The following is a 17,577-nucleotide window of genomic DNA, read 5'->3' on the forward strand; positions in this document are numbered from 1 at the left end:
CTGTATAAATTTAGGTTAAAAGCCAGAAATGTGTACGTTATCCTGGGAAATGAGGCTGCAGTGGACACGTGATTATAAACTACATTACCCATAATCCCTCGGCACGGTTAAGAAGGAATCCATCCATGGCTTTAACCAGCCGATGCCGGCTCCGAGGTCGCAGGATCCCCATGGAAACGGAGTGCGGGACAATAATGTCATCCCGCTCGGACAGGTACATGAGAATATGAGTATTTTTACCTGTGTTTGAGTTCTTTATGCCGAAATTATTCATTTGATTTTTATTTTTTTTCCTTTGTAGTCCGCAGCAGCGTCCCGGTTCTGTAATAACCACACTGACTCCCCCCTCTCTCCTGCCTGCTCGTCCAAACAGAGCGAATATATCTGACAATGTTTGGGCTCTTATGGTGATACTATTAAATTAAAACCCCTCTCTGTTAGTGTATTAATTAATTTGCACAGTATAGGGACAGGATAGTGGGAAAAAGATTGATCAAATTCGCTGAAAAACGAAGCTCTCCAGAAGTAGGAGAGCTGCATGCTGACACAGTTGTGCGTCACCGGCTGACTACTGAGAAACCACTAGAATAACCCTATAATATACACATACAGTATGTAGGTTATAAGTGGTTTTAGTTTTCAGTCTGTGGGACTCATCGCTGTGCTCACAGAAACCATGAAGATAATTTTTGTCACCCCTTTTTATTTTCGATATTACTCTATTGATTTTTTTTTAGTGTTTTAATATTTGTAAGTAACCTTCAAAAATGTATTAAAGGATAAAAAGCAAAATTGTATCACAGCAACGTGTTAAACATAATATTAACTAGTCTGTATGTGGCTGCAGATGGGCAGTGGTGGTCATTCACTCAAATACTATGGTGGAAAAGTGTTTTTAGTTAAGTGAAAATAGCAATACTACACTATAAAAAACTACATTGCAAGTAAAAGTTATAATATTAGCAACTAAATATGCTTAAAGTATCAAAAGTACTCATCATGCAGAGTGTCTCCTGTTAGTTTTATGTTTTTGGATCATTATTGTTGATGCATGATGTAAGCATTTCTTTAGTTTTGTAGCTGGTTGAGGCGGAGCTTATTTGAATTATTTTTAATTTATTGGTACTGTAGGATTAATTAAATCTATAATAATGCATCAAATGTTTTGTGTGTAAAATCTTAACCTGCAAAGTAACTTTTATAGCTGTCAGATGAATGTAGTGGCATAAAAAGTACAATATTAGTGCTCTGAAATCTACAGGGGTCGAAGTATAAAGTAGCAGGAAATGGGAAGTACTTATACAATGTCCACATCGTAATTTTATTATTGTTAATTCTTTCTATTCTGCACACACAACATCTTCAGTATTGCATGTCTGTCTCTTCTCTGTTGATCCTCCTCACGTTTCCTGCTTTTTCCCTCTGAAGGGATTTTTTCTGGGAGTTGTTCTTTATCTAAACTGAGCATGTAAGGACAGAAGGTGGTGTATTCTGTACAGATTGTAAAACCCTTTAAGCACAAATTAATGATTTTTGGACATATCGATAAAACTGACTAGACTTGAAGAGAAAATTGAGCTTTGAGTCATTAGTGCTGTCACTATAAAGGCCATGCAGGTAAAATCATTTCACTCAGCTCACACAAGCAAAAGACAATGTCAGACTATCCTTACTAGGGCTGAAAGGATTTGTCCAAGCATCGTTCAGTCATTTTTTTTGTGTGGTTCCAGCTTCTCCAGTGTGAGGATTTTCTTGCTTTTCTGTCTTATATCATCGTAAACTGAGTATCTTTGAGTTCTGGACTGTTTGTCAGACAAAACAAGACATCTGAAGATTTCATTTAGGGCTTTAGGAAGCTGTGATGGACATTTTTTCACTATTTTCCCAGTTGTGTCTCTTGCTACAACATGACTTTAAGGCTATAAACATACATGAATGTCGTTGTCTCTCTAACTTTGCCGTGACTTTGCGTGGATTAGATCAATGAACTGAGAGGAAGGATCAGCAGAAGACGTCCGTCCTGTCCTCTTTTTGCTTACAGGTGCCTCTATTAATACCAGCCCAAGCAGCTCTTCACTGCCTGTGTTACGGTGATCCTCTTAGTCTCTGGCACACACACAGGAAGAGTCGCACACAGAGAGAGAAAAGAGGACACATGGACAGTAACAGATGATCATTTTGGCTCCACGGATAAAGACGTGTGCATGAATGGAGTAAGAGCAGACTAGAAACAGACGTACACACACACGTTTACGGCCTCAGTCAGTTTTATTCCACTGAGGGCCTCTCGCTGTTGTTTTGCGGAGGTTGCCACGGTGACAGGCAACCTGGAGGGTAGGAGGTTGTCGTCTGAAGCGGATATGACTCTACTGGACTGCAGCGGAGCCAGAATCTCTGGCTGTTGGTCCCTGAGGTCTGACCGCAGGTAAGATCTGACTGCGGTGTTTGTGCTGTTGTTTTCCTCTCGGTGCAGGCAGGAAGCCAAGTTTTCCCAAACACAAAGCTTCACATACATATCGCGCGATGCTGTGTGAGCTATAAATAGTCTCAACAGGGGTGGTTGAGAGGTCAGAGGAAGTGCAAGGATCTAGGTTAGTTTGCAGGGATTTTGGTGTAAGAGTGGTTTTTTATTTGTGCTCAGTCACAGACGGTTGCCTGTTGTGTATCATTACCGAACGAGCGTTTGAATCATCCGTTAGTCTTGAATGCAGAGAGTGTGACGTAAAAGCTGAGCTGACTTTTACATGTCCCATAGTAAACAGTAGTGCAGGAGCCTAATCTCAATCACAGTGATCCAAGCTGTGATGTGCTGGTTAAAGTATTATAGAGCAACATAAACACCATCTAGATTCCTATACAAACCTGAAATAACATTAGAAAACATCAAAGCTCTGTTTAATTCCACAGGATTTGGATTTGACCTCACAGGAGGTTCAGCAGCTCAACAGGAAAACTCAAAACAAAATCTTACGCAACAAACGCAACATTGTGTTTGTGTAACTGCTCAGAAATGTTTTCTTCTTGCACCACAGGTTTTTGGCATACTTGAAATCGCATCTTCATGCTTTGTTGTTCAGTGCGACGCTGTCAGTCTGTCAAACTGAAATATGAAAGTTCAATTAAATCCATTTCTTTTCTTGCTCATCATAGAAATGCCTTTTTTCTTTCCGTACATACATAAACAAGACAAAGAATCTACGCCCACGCTCGCAGCTCTGTGATGCTCGTTCCAAAGAAAACCAAACTAAAAGCAAAATTAGTTTTTGATCTTTAGCGGCTGTGTTGAAATAAATGGAATAATTGGCTGTAGTGGGTGGTGTCAGAATAAAAGCCTTTATTAACCTTTATCAGAAGGTTTCAAAACACCAGAGACTACAATGAAAATAAGTCAAAGACCTTATTGTTCTGTCCCTGACAAAGTCTGATATGTTGTTTTATATTTTTTCATAAATATGGTAGAATGTGGTCAATAAACTAAACTACAGAAGTAGTGTTAGATGAGCAAAGATATGAAAAATGAGAGTTGTAAGAAGATGTAGTCGGCTCTCCACTCTGGCACCAGGTTGGGTACTGGCTCCGGCACTGGTCCATGGCTGGCAGTGACCAGTGCTGGAGCCGGTACCAAACCTGGTCACACACTGTTTCCCCGGTGCTGCTGCCTCTGACATTTCTAAAAAAGCTCCAGGGTTTACTGCCATCACTCCCGTCCTCCATTAAAAGACTAATAGTCCACATGGGAGCAAATGACACAGTTCTTCAACAGTCCGAGTTGACCAAATCTGATTTTAACCATCTTTTTAATTTCCTAAAGTGTTGTGGAAAGTCTGTTTTTATCTCAGGTCCCATTACCACAGTAGGCCGCGTTACTGGTCGTTAGACTCCTTAACCTTCACAACTGGCTTTAGTCTGCTTGTAGGGCTCATGATGTGGGTTTTATTGACAATTTTAACGTGCTTCAGGACCGATTGTCTCTCTTTAACAGTGATAGAATTCACCCAAACAAACTGGGCTCATGATTGCTAGCCGCTAACATACAGCATGCGGTGCAGTCCTCTCCATGTGACCATTTACACTCTATTAACCCCCCGGAGTCTCCCTGCATGGTCAGGCACCTGTCCACATCTCTGACCTGCTTCATCCTTACATCACCAGTAGGTCACTCAGGTCTTCTGACCAGGGCTTACTGGTTGTCGCTCACTCTCAAAGGTGATGGTGCCTTTGAAGTGGCGGCTCTGACACTGTGTAACTGTCTTCCTATAGACATACAGTCTCTGTTGACGCCTTTAAAAAGCAGCTGAAGACTCATTTATTCAAACTGATCATTGTCTCGCCTCATACTGTCTAGTGTTTGTAATTTTGTGTGTTTTTGTTGCTTATGTTATATCGTTTCTTTCTTTTTTACTATTTTTATGGTCGTGTTTTTTCACAGTTTTACTCTTGTGAAGCACTTTGTGACCTTCCTCTGTGAAAGACCATGAATGTCAGCACCAAATTGCTCGGTAATCCATCTAACAGTCGGGTAGACATTTCACTCTGAAGTGGCACTAGGGGAAAATCCTAATCCTAAAAGTCCTAAAATTAATCCTCCGGAGACCGTGAATGCCTGGATAAAATTTCATGGCAATCCATTGAAGATATTGAATGGGATATTTCAATCTATTTCAACCAAAGTGACGGACGGAAAAATAATATAAGAATTATGATTTTGTTCATGTATATTTCTGTTCTACATGTATTGTATATTACGTGGACTCCATGTGGAAAATACATACATTTGTGTTGTCAAACTGGAATATAAAAATATATAGAATGATTTGTAGGTATAGAAAAAGTACATTTTACCACATTTCAGATTTTTATTCTTAACATGAAGTTTTGTTGTTTGAGGACAGTTCTCTGATACTGCCGTGACTTTTATCAAACCTTTGCATGAAGCCGATGGTTCGTTCAGGCTGTAACCTGCCCTGCTGTTTGTTGTTTTGCAGTGGGAGCGGGGAGGACTCGTTGGACCGGCTCCTGCCCCCCGCTGGGGCCCCTCGCAGAAAGAGCGCTACCTCGCTGAGTAAAAGTGAGCCTCCCTTGCTCCGCACAGGCACACGCACCATCTACACCGCTGGCCGACCTCCCTGGTATGACGAGCACGGAGCGCAGTCAAAAGAGGCCTTTGTCATCGGTATGACACTCACTGATGATGTATTTACTCCTCTACCTTCGTGCCAAGTTGTGGCTTTGAGCTGCAGAACCTGTCTTTTTGTCCCATTCTGTCTTATTATACACATAAACACATGCATACCGCCAGACAACATTAGACACACTCTGAAAAACACACATAATGGGCCATTGAAATGCTGTGTGGATCCGCAGGGTTGTGTGGGGGCAGCGCCTCAGGGAAGACCACCGTGGCCAATAAGATCATTGAGGCTCTGGATGTGCCGTGGGTTGTGCTGTTGTCTATGGATTCTTTCTACAAGGTGAGAGATTCATGCATTTTAGTCACTTTTGTCTTGTTTTATTTGGTTGTTAGCAATTATCTGTGGGTTCATTGTAGGAAGAATTGATCATCTCTGGGATGACAATGTTTTGTTCGTCTTGAGAGCGTGATTTGTTATCGCAACACTTCAAAATAATCATTATACTGCTGTCACAGTTTTGAGTGTTGTGGTAACACTTTAAATTACAGTGTTTATGTTTTGTACATATGAAATAGGAGGTGCATAGAAGTATAGGGAATAAGGGATAACAATGTTGTTTTTAGGAGGGACCTAAAAACAACAAATGAAGAAATGAAAAGCATAATTAAAAATCAATTTTAAGTCAACTGTCAATAAATAAAGGCATTTATATACACTTACAAGTGAATTTCACACTACAGAGAAGCGAGCTGGTCTGACAAAAATAGATCCGATGATGCCTCTGTCCTTTTTTTTTAGAAACAGGTACTTACAACTTGTATAAGTAGGTAGGCAGAGTTTAGATTTTATTTTATATAACAGTTCCTTAATATCAGCACGAAAAAAATCGTCAATACTCAATCTGATCGCCATTTGTATTTATTCTGTAATCTTAAGTTTGTTTATGAGTTACTTACATATTCTGCTCCATAAATCTTTATGATATGATGATATAACAGGACATAAAAGCTGGTCTACTGTCTTCTAACATCAGTATTGATCATGAGATGGATCTTACATTGGATCCCAAAACTTCATTATTGCTCCCCAACAATCAATTATCATTTAAAAATATTTATAACTATCACTACGTATAAAGGTAAACCTTTCTTCCTATGCCAAATGTTTTGTTCCCCAGCAACAATCATTTTCACCATATTAATGATAGTAAGTACTCTGTATTTTCCCAAAATATATTTTTTTAATATATCATAATTATTATATAAATGGCACTATAACTAATTTCATTGCAGTATCTTTACTATTAACCCACTTCTTGTACAGTAAAAACATTATTGTCTTTTAATTAAGTGTGTTTTCTTTAATTACAGTGCAATTTAAACACAACGTTGTTAACTACCTTTTTCATAATTTCATGTCTTCTTCCCTTGTACATATATATTCGTCCTGGTACAGGTACCCAGAAAGTATTTTGTTAATATTGTATGTGCTAAATAATTACACTGTAATATATGTGCTGAAACCTAAAGTGTTACAGACACTAAAACCACACATGCACAACCACACATTGATGCCCAAATTTCTTGTTTTGTCGAATCAACAGCACAAAAACACAAAGATGTTAAATTTTTTGTCATAGAAGAAGAAGAAAACCAACATATATATTTATTTTAGCAGTGGGAACCAGTAAATTTTGGGCTTTTTTACTTAAAAATTACTGTAATGATTAATCAATTATCAAATTACTTGCTGATATTCAACCACTGATAAATACCAGACGTGCCAGCTGACTGATCAGCTGCACCAGGACTAAATCAATGATTTTAGTCCTAAAACCGTCTGTAAGTTAGAACATCGACACATATCAACACCAAATGCTCCCGACATCATGTAAACATCTTTAGTTCCTCCGAGGCTTTTAGTGCACTGTTGAGAGGAGGTTTATTTCTGCTGATGGCAAATGCTTCTTTAAGAAGAAGGACGTCTAAATATTTACTTTGATCAATAATTTACATGTTTTTGTTTTTGTTGCGATTGTCTTATTCATGAGTCGTCTCCACCTACTATACAATATGTTCCAGGTGTCGAGTCATTTCAACAGGAAGCTTCATTATATCAGTTACATGTTTGAATTCATTACATGATGTTTGGATCCTCTGGTGAATTCACTAAATATGGAAATGTTTCAGATATTCAGTGATGTCAATGTAATCAACACGCAGCCGGAACATTTGAACTGAACTTTTACATATTTAAGGTGTCAAATCTTTTAGTGAGTGTGAAATATAACATCTCCTTGCAGTCCTGTGTTGTTATGAACTATTTGGTTCGAGTTTTACAATTTGTTCTAGAGAAAGACTGATCAATATTTTAGTGTGTTTTGGTGTCACTGGAAGGTTTTCAGAACACAGTTTAATCATGATCTTATCTATAATCTTGTATGGAAATCTTTCAGTGAAGTTCTTGATTAAAACTGTGAATTTTTTGGCTCCTCTGATCCAAGAGAAGTCTCTTTTTATTAGCTGTTTATTAGCCTCTAACTGCTCCTGATGATTATTTTCAAGTAAAACCTAAAACTTGAAACTGCAACAATGCCTGTCCTTTTTTTTTTTGGAGTAACTCTACTCTTATATATATATTTTTAAATATCAGTGGATCTACTGGTTTCAGGAAATACACTCACACAGAGAGAGACACACTATAAATAGATTAAACTCAAAGGTTGAGGAGTTATCACTGACATGGGATGAAAATGTACTTCCTCTTTTGTCCTTAAAATATTCATAACATGCTTTATCAGCAACATCGTGTGACTCTGAACATTAACCTGTTGTGTCTGACAGGTTTTATCTCCCGAGGAGCAAACCTTGGCAGCAAGTAACGACTACAACTTTGATCATCCGGGGGCATTTGACTTTGAGCTGCTGGTTGCCACTTTGCGGAAACTGAAGCAGGGCAAGAGTGTGAAGATCCCAGTGTATGATTTCACCACACACGGAAGACAGAAAGACTGGGTGAGTTGTGTTTTTATCACAGCAGGCAGCCTCGTTTCTACACACTTCTCCTCAATATGGATTTTCTGAAAGATTTTAACTGCTTAAAGTTTAAATATGCATTATGCGTATATCCTTTCATTTCGGAAAGAAGAAAGAACCTTCAGTTTTTCTCTTTGTTAAATTTTCAAAGCTGAAAATATATTATAGACTTAAATAAAACATTACTATTTTAAAACAATGTTTCTCATAGTGACATTCTGCAGCTTTAATCTTGTAAACGCTGAACTGACTGTTCTTGAAGCAGCTTTCACAGTGCTTTCCGCTTTGAAGACTCTTATTTTTCTCCCCTCTTTATGCAGAAGAACGTGTATGGCGCCAGTGTAATCATATTTGAGGGAATTATGTCTTTCGCGGACAAAGAGCTTCTGCAGGTAAAGCCATATGTTTTCTTTTTCTCCTTTCATTTCGAGGAATTTGTGAGTGAAAGAAAGTAAAGTAATCATCCGCAGGTATTGTTGTTTGAGCGAATATTATTGAACCGTTCGGGGGATGTTTGCTTTTCCCACCTGCAGCTCCTGGATATGAAAATCTTTGTGGACGCAGACTCAGACATTCGGCTGGTCCGCCGGCTCCGCAGGGACATCACAGAGCGCGGGCGGGATATCGAAGGCGTCATCAAGCAATACAACAAGTTTGTGAAGCCGGCCTTCGAGCAGTACATCGAGCCAGCCATGAGACTGGCTGATATTGTTGTGCCGAGAGGTGAGACAGCTGGACTTCTTCACATTTTGGCATTTTAATCAATTGCTAAGAATGCAACACCTACATCTGCAACTGTACCGCTCTGTTCATGCTTTTCCTTTCAAGGTGGCGGCAATATGGTGGCTATTGATCTGATCGTCCAGCACGTTCACAGCCAGCTGGAGGAGGTGAGGGCCAAAACACTGATGGTACATTAGAGGGTGGCGCCACCATGTGTCAGAAAGCTGCAACATACAGATAGAAAGAGAGACTTAACTGTTTATACATGATTTCAAACTAGAATGAAATCAGAGCTTCTCAGTTACCTGCTTTCATCCCTCTGAGTTAAAGGATGAGTCTGGTGTTTTTCTATATTTTTCTTATTGTCAACTAACCCCATGAAAAAGACAAAACCTAAAAATTGCTCCTCTGTGCCATAGAGCTCCGCTGTTGCCCAAAAACTATTAAAAACATATAATTGAGCTGCACTGTTTTAATGAGTGACATGTTCCTTCTTTACCATCAACAGTTGTAGTTTATTTTGATGCGCATAAATATTCACTTGTACGTCAAAATCTGTGGCTGAAAACAGTCCTCAAAAATGCATAATTTATTCCTGTTTGAGTAATAATCACTAAAAACTACAGTCCCCAGCTGTTTAGGAAATTAAAGGGGCTTTTTTTAAAAATGAAACTGTATATTTGTGACCATTTATAAAGATTTACGTCTTCAGCTGGAATGAACGGGTTGGGTCTGAGTGCTACAGACAGAGTAGGGAAGTCAGAAAGTATTAAGAGACAGATTAAGGTTTTGGTCTTTTCATTGGATTTGTTGACAAAAACAAAAATACATCCTTATCCTTTAAGAAATTTTTTTCTTCTCACTATCTGCCTTTTCTCTTACCTTCTCTTTATGCAGCGTGAGCTCAGTGTCAGGTATGCTGATACATATTTTGACTTCTCTGGCGTTGGTCTACATATTGTGATTGGAGATGTTGTATCAGTGCTCTACAGTCTGTCTCTGGTTTGTGTTTGTGTGTTAAGTGACTCAGAGAATCTTTTACTGTCTCAAAGTCAGAAAAACAGTCAAACATTTTGTCCTTCGTCTCAGGGCGCTCCTGGCCTCTGCCCAGCAGACACAACCACTGCCCCAGACGCTCAGTGTGTTGGAGAGCACTCCGCAGGTCAGAGGCCTCCACACCATCATCAGGTACCGACCTGTGCTCATGCACACCTCTGTGTCCTTGCCACAGTGTGTATAATATGACCTTTTAAACCGTTTCTTTTTCTTTAACGCAGGAACAAAGAAACCAGTCGAGATGAGTTCATCTTCTACTCAAAGAGATTAATGCGGCTTCTCATAGAACATGCACTAACGTTTCTTCCATCTCAGGTAGGTAGATTTTAACTACTTATTAGATTTTTGGATATTAAAGTGGATATAATCAATATTTTTATGTTAGCAATGGATCACATGACTAATTGTATGTGAAAGGTGACGCTCATGGTGATGAACCCCCGCCCACAACTTTACTGTTATGGTTTTTGGTTGCTACAGGCAACAGTTTTGTAGTGAAATAGCTCTAAAAACAGACTATACACTACATACATAGTGGAGCATTTAGCAGCTAAAGAGTCAGATATTTCCCTCAGGAGTCGGTGGAGACCAAAACGGAGCTAAAAGCAGAGTGAATATTGGACTTTGCTAATGATGCTTCATATCTGCTGTAAACAGGCAACTGTTTGCTAACAAGTTCTCCACATGAACTTAAAAGTTGATAATATTTCTGTGTCAAGTTTACAGACGCTTAAACTACAAAAAAAGACTACAAAAAAAATCAGTTAGCAGGTTAAAAAAAGATTATTGCAGTGGTTCTGCAATTATTAGACCATTAAATATAAACCTTAGCTACTTTAAATGCCAACCATTTTTAATATACTACCTTCCATGAAGCCATCAATTCTACTTTACAAACATTGATACATTGAATGACTGTTGTTTGAACATCCCTTCAAAACGTCCCATAAATGTTCAAACATAGTTTCAAAATGAAAGTAGTGCCGACGTCCAGGATGCCGACGTCCAGGATTTATGATAATAAATCACACCTTGATTACTTTTATAATTATGGTTTGTCACAGTTATTGTCACATGATAATGAAAAACAGACTTCACACACTAAAAACTCCAGCTCCTCACCTCCAGAGTCAAACAACTTCACTACATCCTCATGTTTTCCTTCTCACTATATTCATGTTTGCATTTTGTCTCTCTTAATGTTTTTTTAAAAACATTAAATTCAATACAACTTTATTTATCCCTGTAAGAGTGATTGTATGCAGCAACTCACCACCCAGATCAACAGATAGACACAGCTGATAGGAAAATAAGAAAAGATCATGTTAATCACAGAACTAAAAGCAATGAATTGTTAAACACAGCTCAGGAGTGCAGCGCTGTCAGGCAGCCAACTCTCAAATGTCAGTTGTCACTGCTTGAATGTAGCAACAAGACAGAGTTTTAAAAAGAGGTAAAACAGCTCTGAGTGATCTAACTGATAAAAAATTAAGCTTGAGGCTCATTGTGAAGGATAACCTGTCTGTCTCAAACAAAGTTCAAGTCTCTGCAAGTTGCTTTCAAACCAAAACCACCGTCTGCCTCAAAGGTTTCATATAAAAACTCTTTGGAGAAGAGTTGGTGTTAAAGTTGAGTGTACACCTTTTGTAGTGAATGAGATAAAGCAAACAAACTGTCATCTTTTAAGGTGAATTTTGTTGTGGTTTTAAAGTATTAAAGATAGAAAGACGTTATCTTTACTGCTCCTGAGGGGAAATTTGTTTCTGCTGTATAAACTCTTCACATGCCTCACATAAACACAAGACATAGTTGGACACATTTATAGAAAAACATGCATAGATACATCAATATATTGGCACTTTTTTGTGTCAGCATCTGTGGGAGTAGCATGTTTGTGTAATAAAATGATATCTCTTTAAAAAGCTAACTCTGTTTCTTTGTGTTTTGTAACAGCCGTGTATAGTTCAGACTCCACAGGGCCATGAGTACGAGGGCCGCAGTTACAACGGGAAAGGGGTGAGCGACGTTCTTGTTTCACAAGGTCTTGTTAACTTCCAGTCGAGTGTGTCCTCTGGGTTTCTGTCATCACACTTGCTCCGCTGCCTCGTCTCCGCAGATCACCGGTGTGTCGGTCCTGCGGGCAGGAGAGACCATGGAGCCCGCCCTGAGGGCCGTGTGCAAGGACGTCCGCATCGGCAAGATCCTCATCCAGACCAACCTCGACTCAGGGGAACCAGAGGTAAATAAAATGAGTCATTGTCTCACCATTAATATCTTCAAGATGCTCGTGCGCGCCGCATGTTTTGACATTTCACACGACGTCGGGCCGCGTCTCAAGAATCACATCAAACAAAAGATGAAAATGTTTTGATTGTTTTTCTCCACATGATGTGTGTCTCCCTGGTAACTACCCTTCCTGCTTTTGTAACCATGGTAACCTGTCTCCTCCTCTCTGGCCTCGCCAGCTGCATTACCTGCGTCTGCCCAAAGACATCAGTGAAGATCATGTCATCCTAATGGACAGCACAGTCTCCACCGGCGCTGCTGCCATGATGGCAGTACGAGTCCTATTGGTGGGTGGAGATTAGCGTCATTATTCTTCAGTAAGACAACAATAGAAACCTTCTCCTCTTGGTCAGTCACATGAGTTTTATTGCTCATCAGTGTGGTTATTGATCTGAAGGTTTGTTTTGTCCGACTGAAGTTAGATTAGAAATGTCTCTGCAAAGAGAAAAATGTCACATTATTACTTCTCTTGCGTTCCACTTACTTATTAATTATCCTTCTGATAACGATCGAGCAGCCGTTGACAGTTGTTGCTGTGATGTGTGTGGCTGAGCAGGATCACGAGGTGCAGGAGGATAAGATTGTGCTGGTGTCGCTGTTGATGGCAGAGCTGGGCGTGCACTCTGTGGCCTACGCCTTCCCGAAGGTCAAAATCATCACCACCGCTGTGGACAAGAGTCTGGACGATTTTTTACATGTAATTCCGGGTATCGGTAAGCAATTACACGCATTTATTCAGTCTTTCTGTAACTGTAGTGTGGACTCAGATGGCATGAGTCACTCATTTTGTATAAAGTTGAACCTTTTTGCCTGATTTGAGTCTCTCAACCTGAGAAGGATTATTGTTGACGTACAAAAACTATAACTTAATGGCATTTTATTTTCAGCTTACTAGCCTTTCTTTAGTGATTTTAGTGTCAAGCAGGAAGTAAAAGTGTCCACAGTTTGTGCCGGAGATGAAAGAAAATAAACATCTGTGTTTCGAGCTGACAGAACATTTAATTTCATGTCCCAGCAGATTCTAATTTTATGGTTGTCACTTTAGATTTGAAGCGAGTGCTGCTCTCGATCACCACTGTAACTTAACTAAATAAAATGATGTTGTCTGTAAACATAAATAATTACATAATTAAACATTACTTGCTATCATTAAACAAGATGAATATTTAAACGGGTTTATGTGACACCAGTTAGGGCTCTCTTTTATGCAACAATCACAAAAATATATCATAATTTCAGTTAACCATCACTGAGCTCACTGTTTTGTGTTTTCAGGGGACTTTGGGGACCGCTACTTTGGGACGGACGGATCTGACGGCTGGAGTGATGAGGAGGACGAAGAACAGCCGTCATACTGACACAAACGTCTGTGAGCCTCTGTGACAGAAAAAAAACAAAAACAAAAACTACTTGAAAACTTCTGTTATTGTGCATCCTTCTCTTCAGGCAAAGACTAGCAAAAAGAATTTGTTATATTCACTTTTTGTGTACTGTACATGAAGTTTTGTACTCTTATGCAACAGATGAATCTCGGTCGGGTTGTATGCATGAGGGATATTTGTTAAAGGGTCACAATGAGACAGAAGTAAAGCAGTGCCATTATCTTACAGATATAATAATGCAATAACATTATTTATGTAATTATTTTGCATCCACTATTCTTAAATCCATCAATACGTTTATTTATAAAAGCTTTCCTCAGTTCTCAGTAACTATTAGCTCATTTCAAATTAGTTAGTTACTAAATCTGGTTGCACCATTAAAACTTGTGTGAGACTGTGAGTAAATCTGTTAACAAACATCTGCAGCGCTGATCAATCAAAAATAGAATACAGTGTAAAAAGGAAGTCACTGTAGCACAAAAATGCAACATTGCTTCCAAAAATAACCTTTTAAAGGCCAAATGATACATTAAACTTACCTGCTAATCCTTTATAAATGTAGGCCTGACTTTTTTTTATTTATATATGTTTACAAGGACAAATTAAGTGTGTTTCAGAATGAAAAGTATTCATGCAAAATTGATCAAGGAAATATTTTGTAATTTGAGTTATTCTGTGTTATTTTTGTGAAACGTAATTTAAAATCTTCACAGTTTACTTCGTTATTAAACAGTATTTTGATAGTGTTTAATTCAACATGGTGAACAAAACCTGTTAACTCTTTTACTCTTTAATCTAAACCTATATATACATATACCTATATAACAGTCACACCGGCTTTACTTGGTGCAATATTTAGTAACAACTAATCTCTGTTGTTGAATGTTTTAATTTTGTGATTCATAAATCTCCATTTAACAAACATGTTATAAGTTAACCCCAGTTTGCACCATTTATCTATTATATCTGCATTAGAGAGTTAAGCATCAGATTTTTATGATAAATAAACACCAGATCTTTGAAAATGCCAGAAGTTTGTTAACCAACACTTCCCTCTCTTCTTAAGGTATTTCCAGAATCCTAAAAAACTTTTCTAACTATTTGAATGAAATAAATATTTCATCCATATTATAATAATATTGAAAGTAACATCAATTTATACCAATATAATTAAAATTGTATTTTTGGTTCACAATGCACAGCCTGAGTAAGGAGATATGTCAAATCCTTACCATCTTTATCTGGATTCAATTTAGGAAACAAGTTTAAATAAAATTATCGGTGCAACAGACAAAATGTTTTTTCACCTTCAGAACAGAGAGAAGTGTTGTTAAACGACCATCTGGGTTTTTCAAAGATCAGCAGGTATTTATTTTTCAGAATATCGGATGCTAGCTCTGTGACTTAAATATAATCTTAATAAATGAGAGGCACAAACTGGGGCCACTTATAACTAAGTCAGTTTGAACATCTGACCCAACATTATGTTCTGATATGAAAGAATCCACACTTTACGCTGCTATAATAAGACATTTTTATATATATGTTATGTGACAAACTCACATCACAAGTAGTTAACAGAAATTTTATATTAAACATGTATCACATTTTATTATTTTCAATAGAATCACAATCCTATAGGTTTACACATCCACAAAATGACAGTAGCTACACAATAAATCTCAAATTCAGGGTATAAAAAAACCATCATGGAGATTTAATTCAGATGTATTTTTTTCAGTTCTCACTGCCACTTTCTACTTCTGCTGAAAACTGACATGTTATACATGACACGCTGCTCTCGTTAAATGTCCGGACTGATCACTGAGTTGTGAATCAGATCATCAGTGCGAGGTCACGGACGGTCACACGCTCACTCCTGAATATTTTTCCACACTCCTGGTTCAGATACAGGCTGCTTTGCTCTCCCTCTGTGATGCACTTTAAGGCCTGAAGGGGTCAGTATAGATCACATTTAGCTTCTCTCAGAAGTGATTTATAGTGTTTCCCTTTGAGGAATCAGTGTCTCTTTACAGTACAGAAGAATGGATACGGACTTACCTCAAACACCTCCATCGTACATGTTGAAATATGTTGAGATTTGGTGTCATGAATGGCAGTTTTTGCAGGAATGTAAACCCCCCCCCCCCCCCCTCCCTCCCCCCTTCTGGTTTCAGGTGAATGATCTGGTACAGAATGCATTGTGTTAATGCTCAGTTATACACATGTAAGATAATGATAATAATAATGTAATTTTCAGGGTTTGCAAAATGAGCAGTAAAAAAAACCTCGAGCCTCCCTGTTTTTGTCACAGTGTTTACTCCAAACATGAACACGCCTCGTGATATGCCTTTGATGAGACGCTGCTCGGTAATAATATAATTCCTCAAGCCAGTTTGTGACCTTATGCTCGGTATTATCTCTTCTCTTCTCTCTCTGATCTTGTGTCTTTTCACCGTCAATGAATCTGACTGTCTCATTCATGCTTTTTATTCAGTCATTCATACTCCTCACAGTGCGATTAACACATCACATAAGCTGTGAGTGTCGTATCGTCTCCACACCTACAGTATATTCTGCTCCTACACATTTGTTTTTGGGCTGTTTTTTTTTTTTTTTTTTTTTTTGTGCGATAGCTCCTCGCTGAGCGGGTGACACTGTGATCACGGATGTCATACGACTCACACTGTATTCTCCAAGACAGCAGAAGACTGGCTTGCCCATGTGACTACTGCCTCAAGGTTAACCTGTTACCATGGAGACAAGCCCGCCAATGAAAATTCAGCAGACGGTTGCGATGTTGACTGCAAGCTTTTTGTTTTAAGGGGTGACCTATTTTCCCCCTCCCTCCACAGCTACTCAGACGCAAACCCTGCTACTCTGGCACATGTGCACGTGCACGCAGACATTCACCCAGATAAAAAAAAAAAAAAAAAAAAAAACATGGGAAGGCTACTCAGACACACACACATGCACATACACGCTCCATGTGAAATGAGGTTGTAAGGTTGTACACAAAAGAAGCGAAGGATGATGGAAGAAACAAGCAGAAAAACATGTTAAAATGACACTTTTAGAGTTTTTTTTTTTTAGTTTTTTTAGTTTGTCCCATAGGTATGTTCAGATTTTTTTTTCTTTCCTTTTGAAAGAACTGAAGACATGAAGCTTTTGAGATCAGAAGAAAATGTTTAAATTAAAAAGAGAGTCTTTGATCCGTCTGTAGTAGATGAGCAAAGTGAGCTCTTCAGAAATACACTCGGTAATATTAAGGCCTAAGAGAAAGTTGTCCTCAGCGTCACTCTGAGATTTCTGCTTCCTCTCCATTTTTAAGAACTGAGACTATGAGATAAAACGTATTTTTTTAAAGTGCCACTTTATTACAAAAGTATAAACTTGACTGACATTTCATGAATAGTAATCTTGATATAAAACATTACAATCTTTTGCACTTAGCACTTAATTACACGCTTTTGAGTACAAGACCCTGTAGTCTGAATAGCAAACACACAACATTAGCTGCCACATTTAACTTAGCTGGGCTTTCCAAGAACACACCGTAGCTTCATGGCTTCAAAAACAACAAACAGAATACACTGAAATTTACATTGCAGCTGTTTTGCAGTTTGTGTCACAAGATAAGTCATTCCATAACACAATTAAACATAATAGAAAAAGATAGATTTCTTGACACTGATGATATATTTATTATTCTTTCTCTTTTGTAATGTACATACACATTGCATCAACATACAGTATAATCACATTGTTTGCTGGGGATATTTGGTCAAATGAAATCATCATCATCCAGGATTTGGACGTAATTTTGTGTGTGTGTGTGTATGTGTATGTGTGTGTGAGATCCTCAGGGTGATGCTCTGCTTGCTTAGCAAATCATTTGCTTCACATTTTTGTCATTTCTGCAATATTTTAACACTGATAACAGAGAGAGGAGGAGAGAGAATG

The 17,577-nt window shown here is 38.4% G+C and overlaps 1 protein-coding gene across 2 annotated transcripts; it reads left to right on the forward strand.

Annotated features, from left to right (window-relative positions):
* Nucleotides 1-109: 109 nt before the first annotated feature.
* uckl1a (uridine-cytidine kinase 1-like 1a) lies at nucleotides 110-15,912 on the forward strand. 2 transcript variants are annotated; one of them, XM_067592985.1, is made up of 15 exons: nucleotides 110-214; nucleotides 4,986-5,173; nucleotides 5,365-5,471; nucleotides 7,976-8,146; nucleotides 8,488-8,559; nucleotides 8,701-8,890; nucleotides 8,996-9,057; nucleotides 9,788-9,804; nucleotides 9,980-10,078; nucleotides 10,168-10,261; nucleotides 11,900-11,962; nucleotides 12,063-12,185; nucleotides 12,412-12,519; nucleotides 12,789-12,945; nucleotides 13,508-15,912. In XM_067592985.1, exons 1-15 carry the CDS (start codon nucleotides 126-128, stop codon nucleotides 13,588-13,590), a joined length of 1,623 nt encoding a protein of 540 aa, XP_067449086.1. In that variant the 5' UTR covers nucleotides 110-125; the 3' UTR covers nucleotides 13,591-15,912. The 2 variants fall into 2 exon arrangements, with proteins under 2 accessions (XP_067449086.1, XP_067449085.1); XM_067592984.1 differs by lacking the exon at nucleotides 110-214 and adding an exon at nucleotides 2,308-2,425.
* The last annotated feature ends 1,665 nt before the right edge of the window (nucleotides 15,913-17,577 follow it).

Source organism: Thunnus thynnus, chromosome 6, assembly GCF_963924715.1.
Source record: "Thunnus thynnus chromosome 6, fThuThy2.1, whole genome shotgun sequence".
NCBI classification, from domain to species: domain Eukaryota; kingdom Metazoa; phylum Chordata; class Actinopteri; order Scombriformes; family Scombridae; genus Thunnus; species Thunnus thynnus.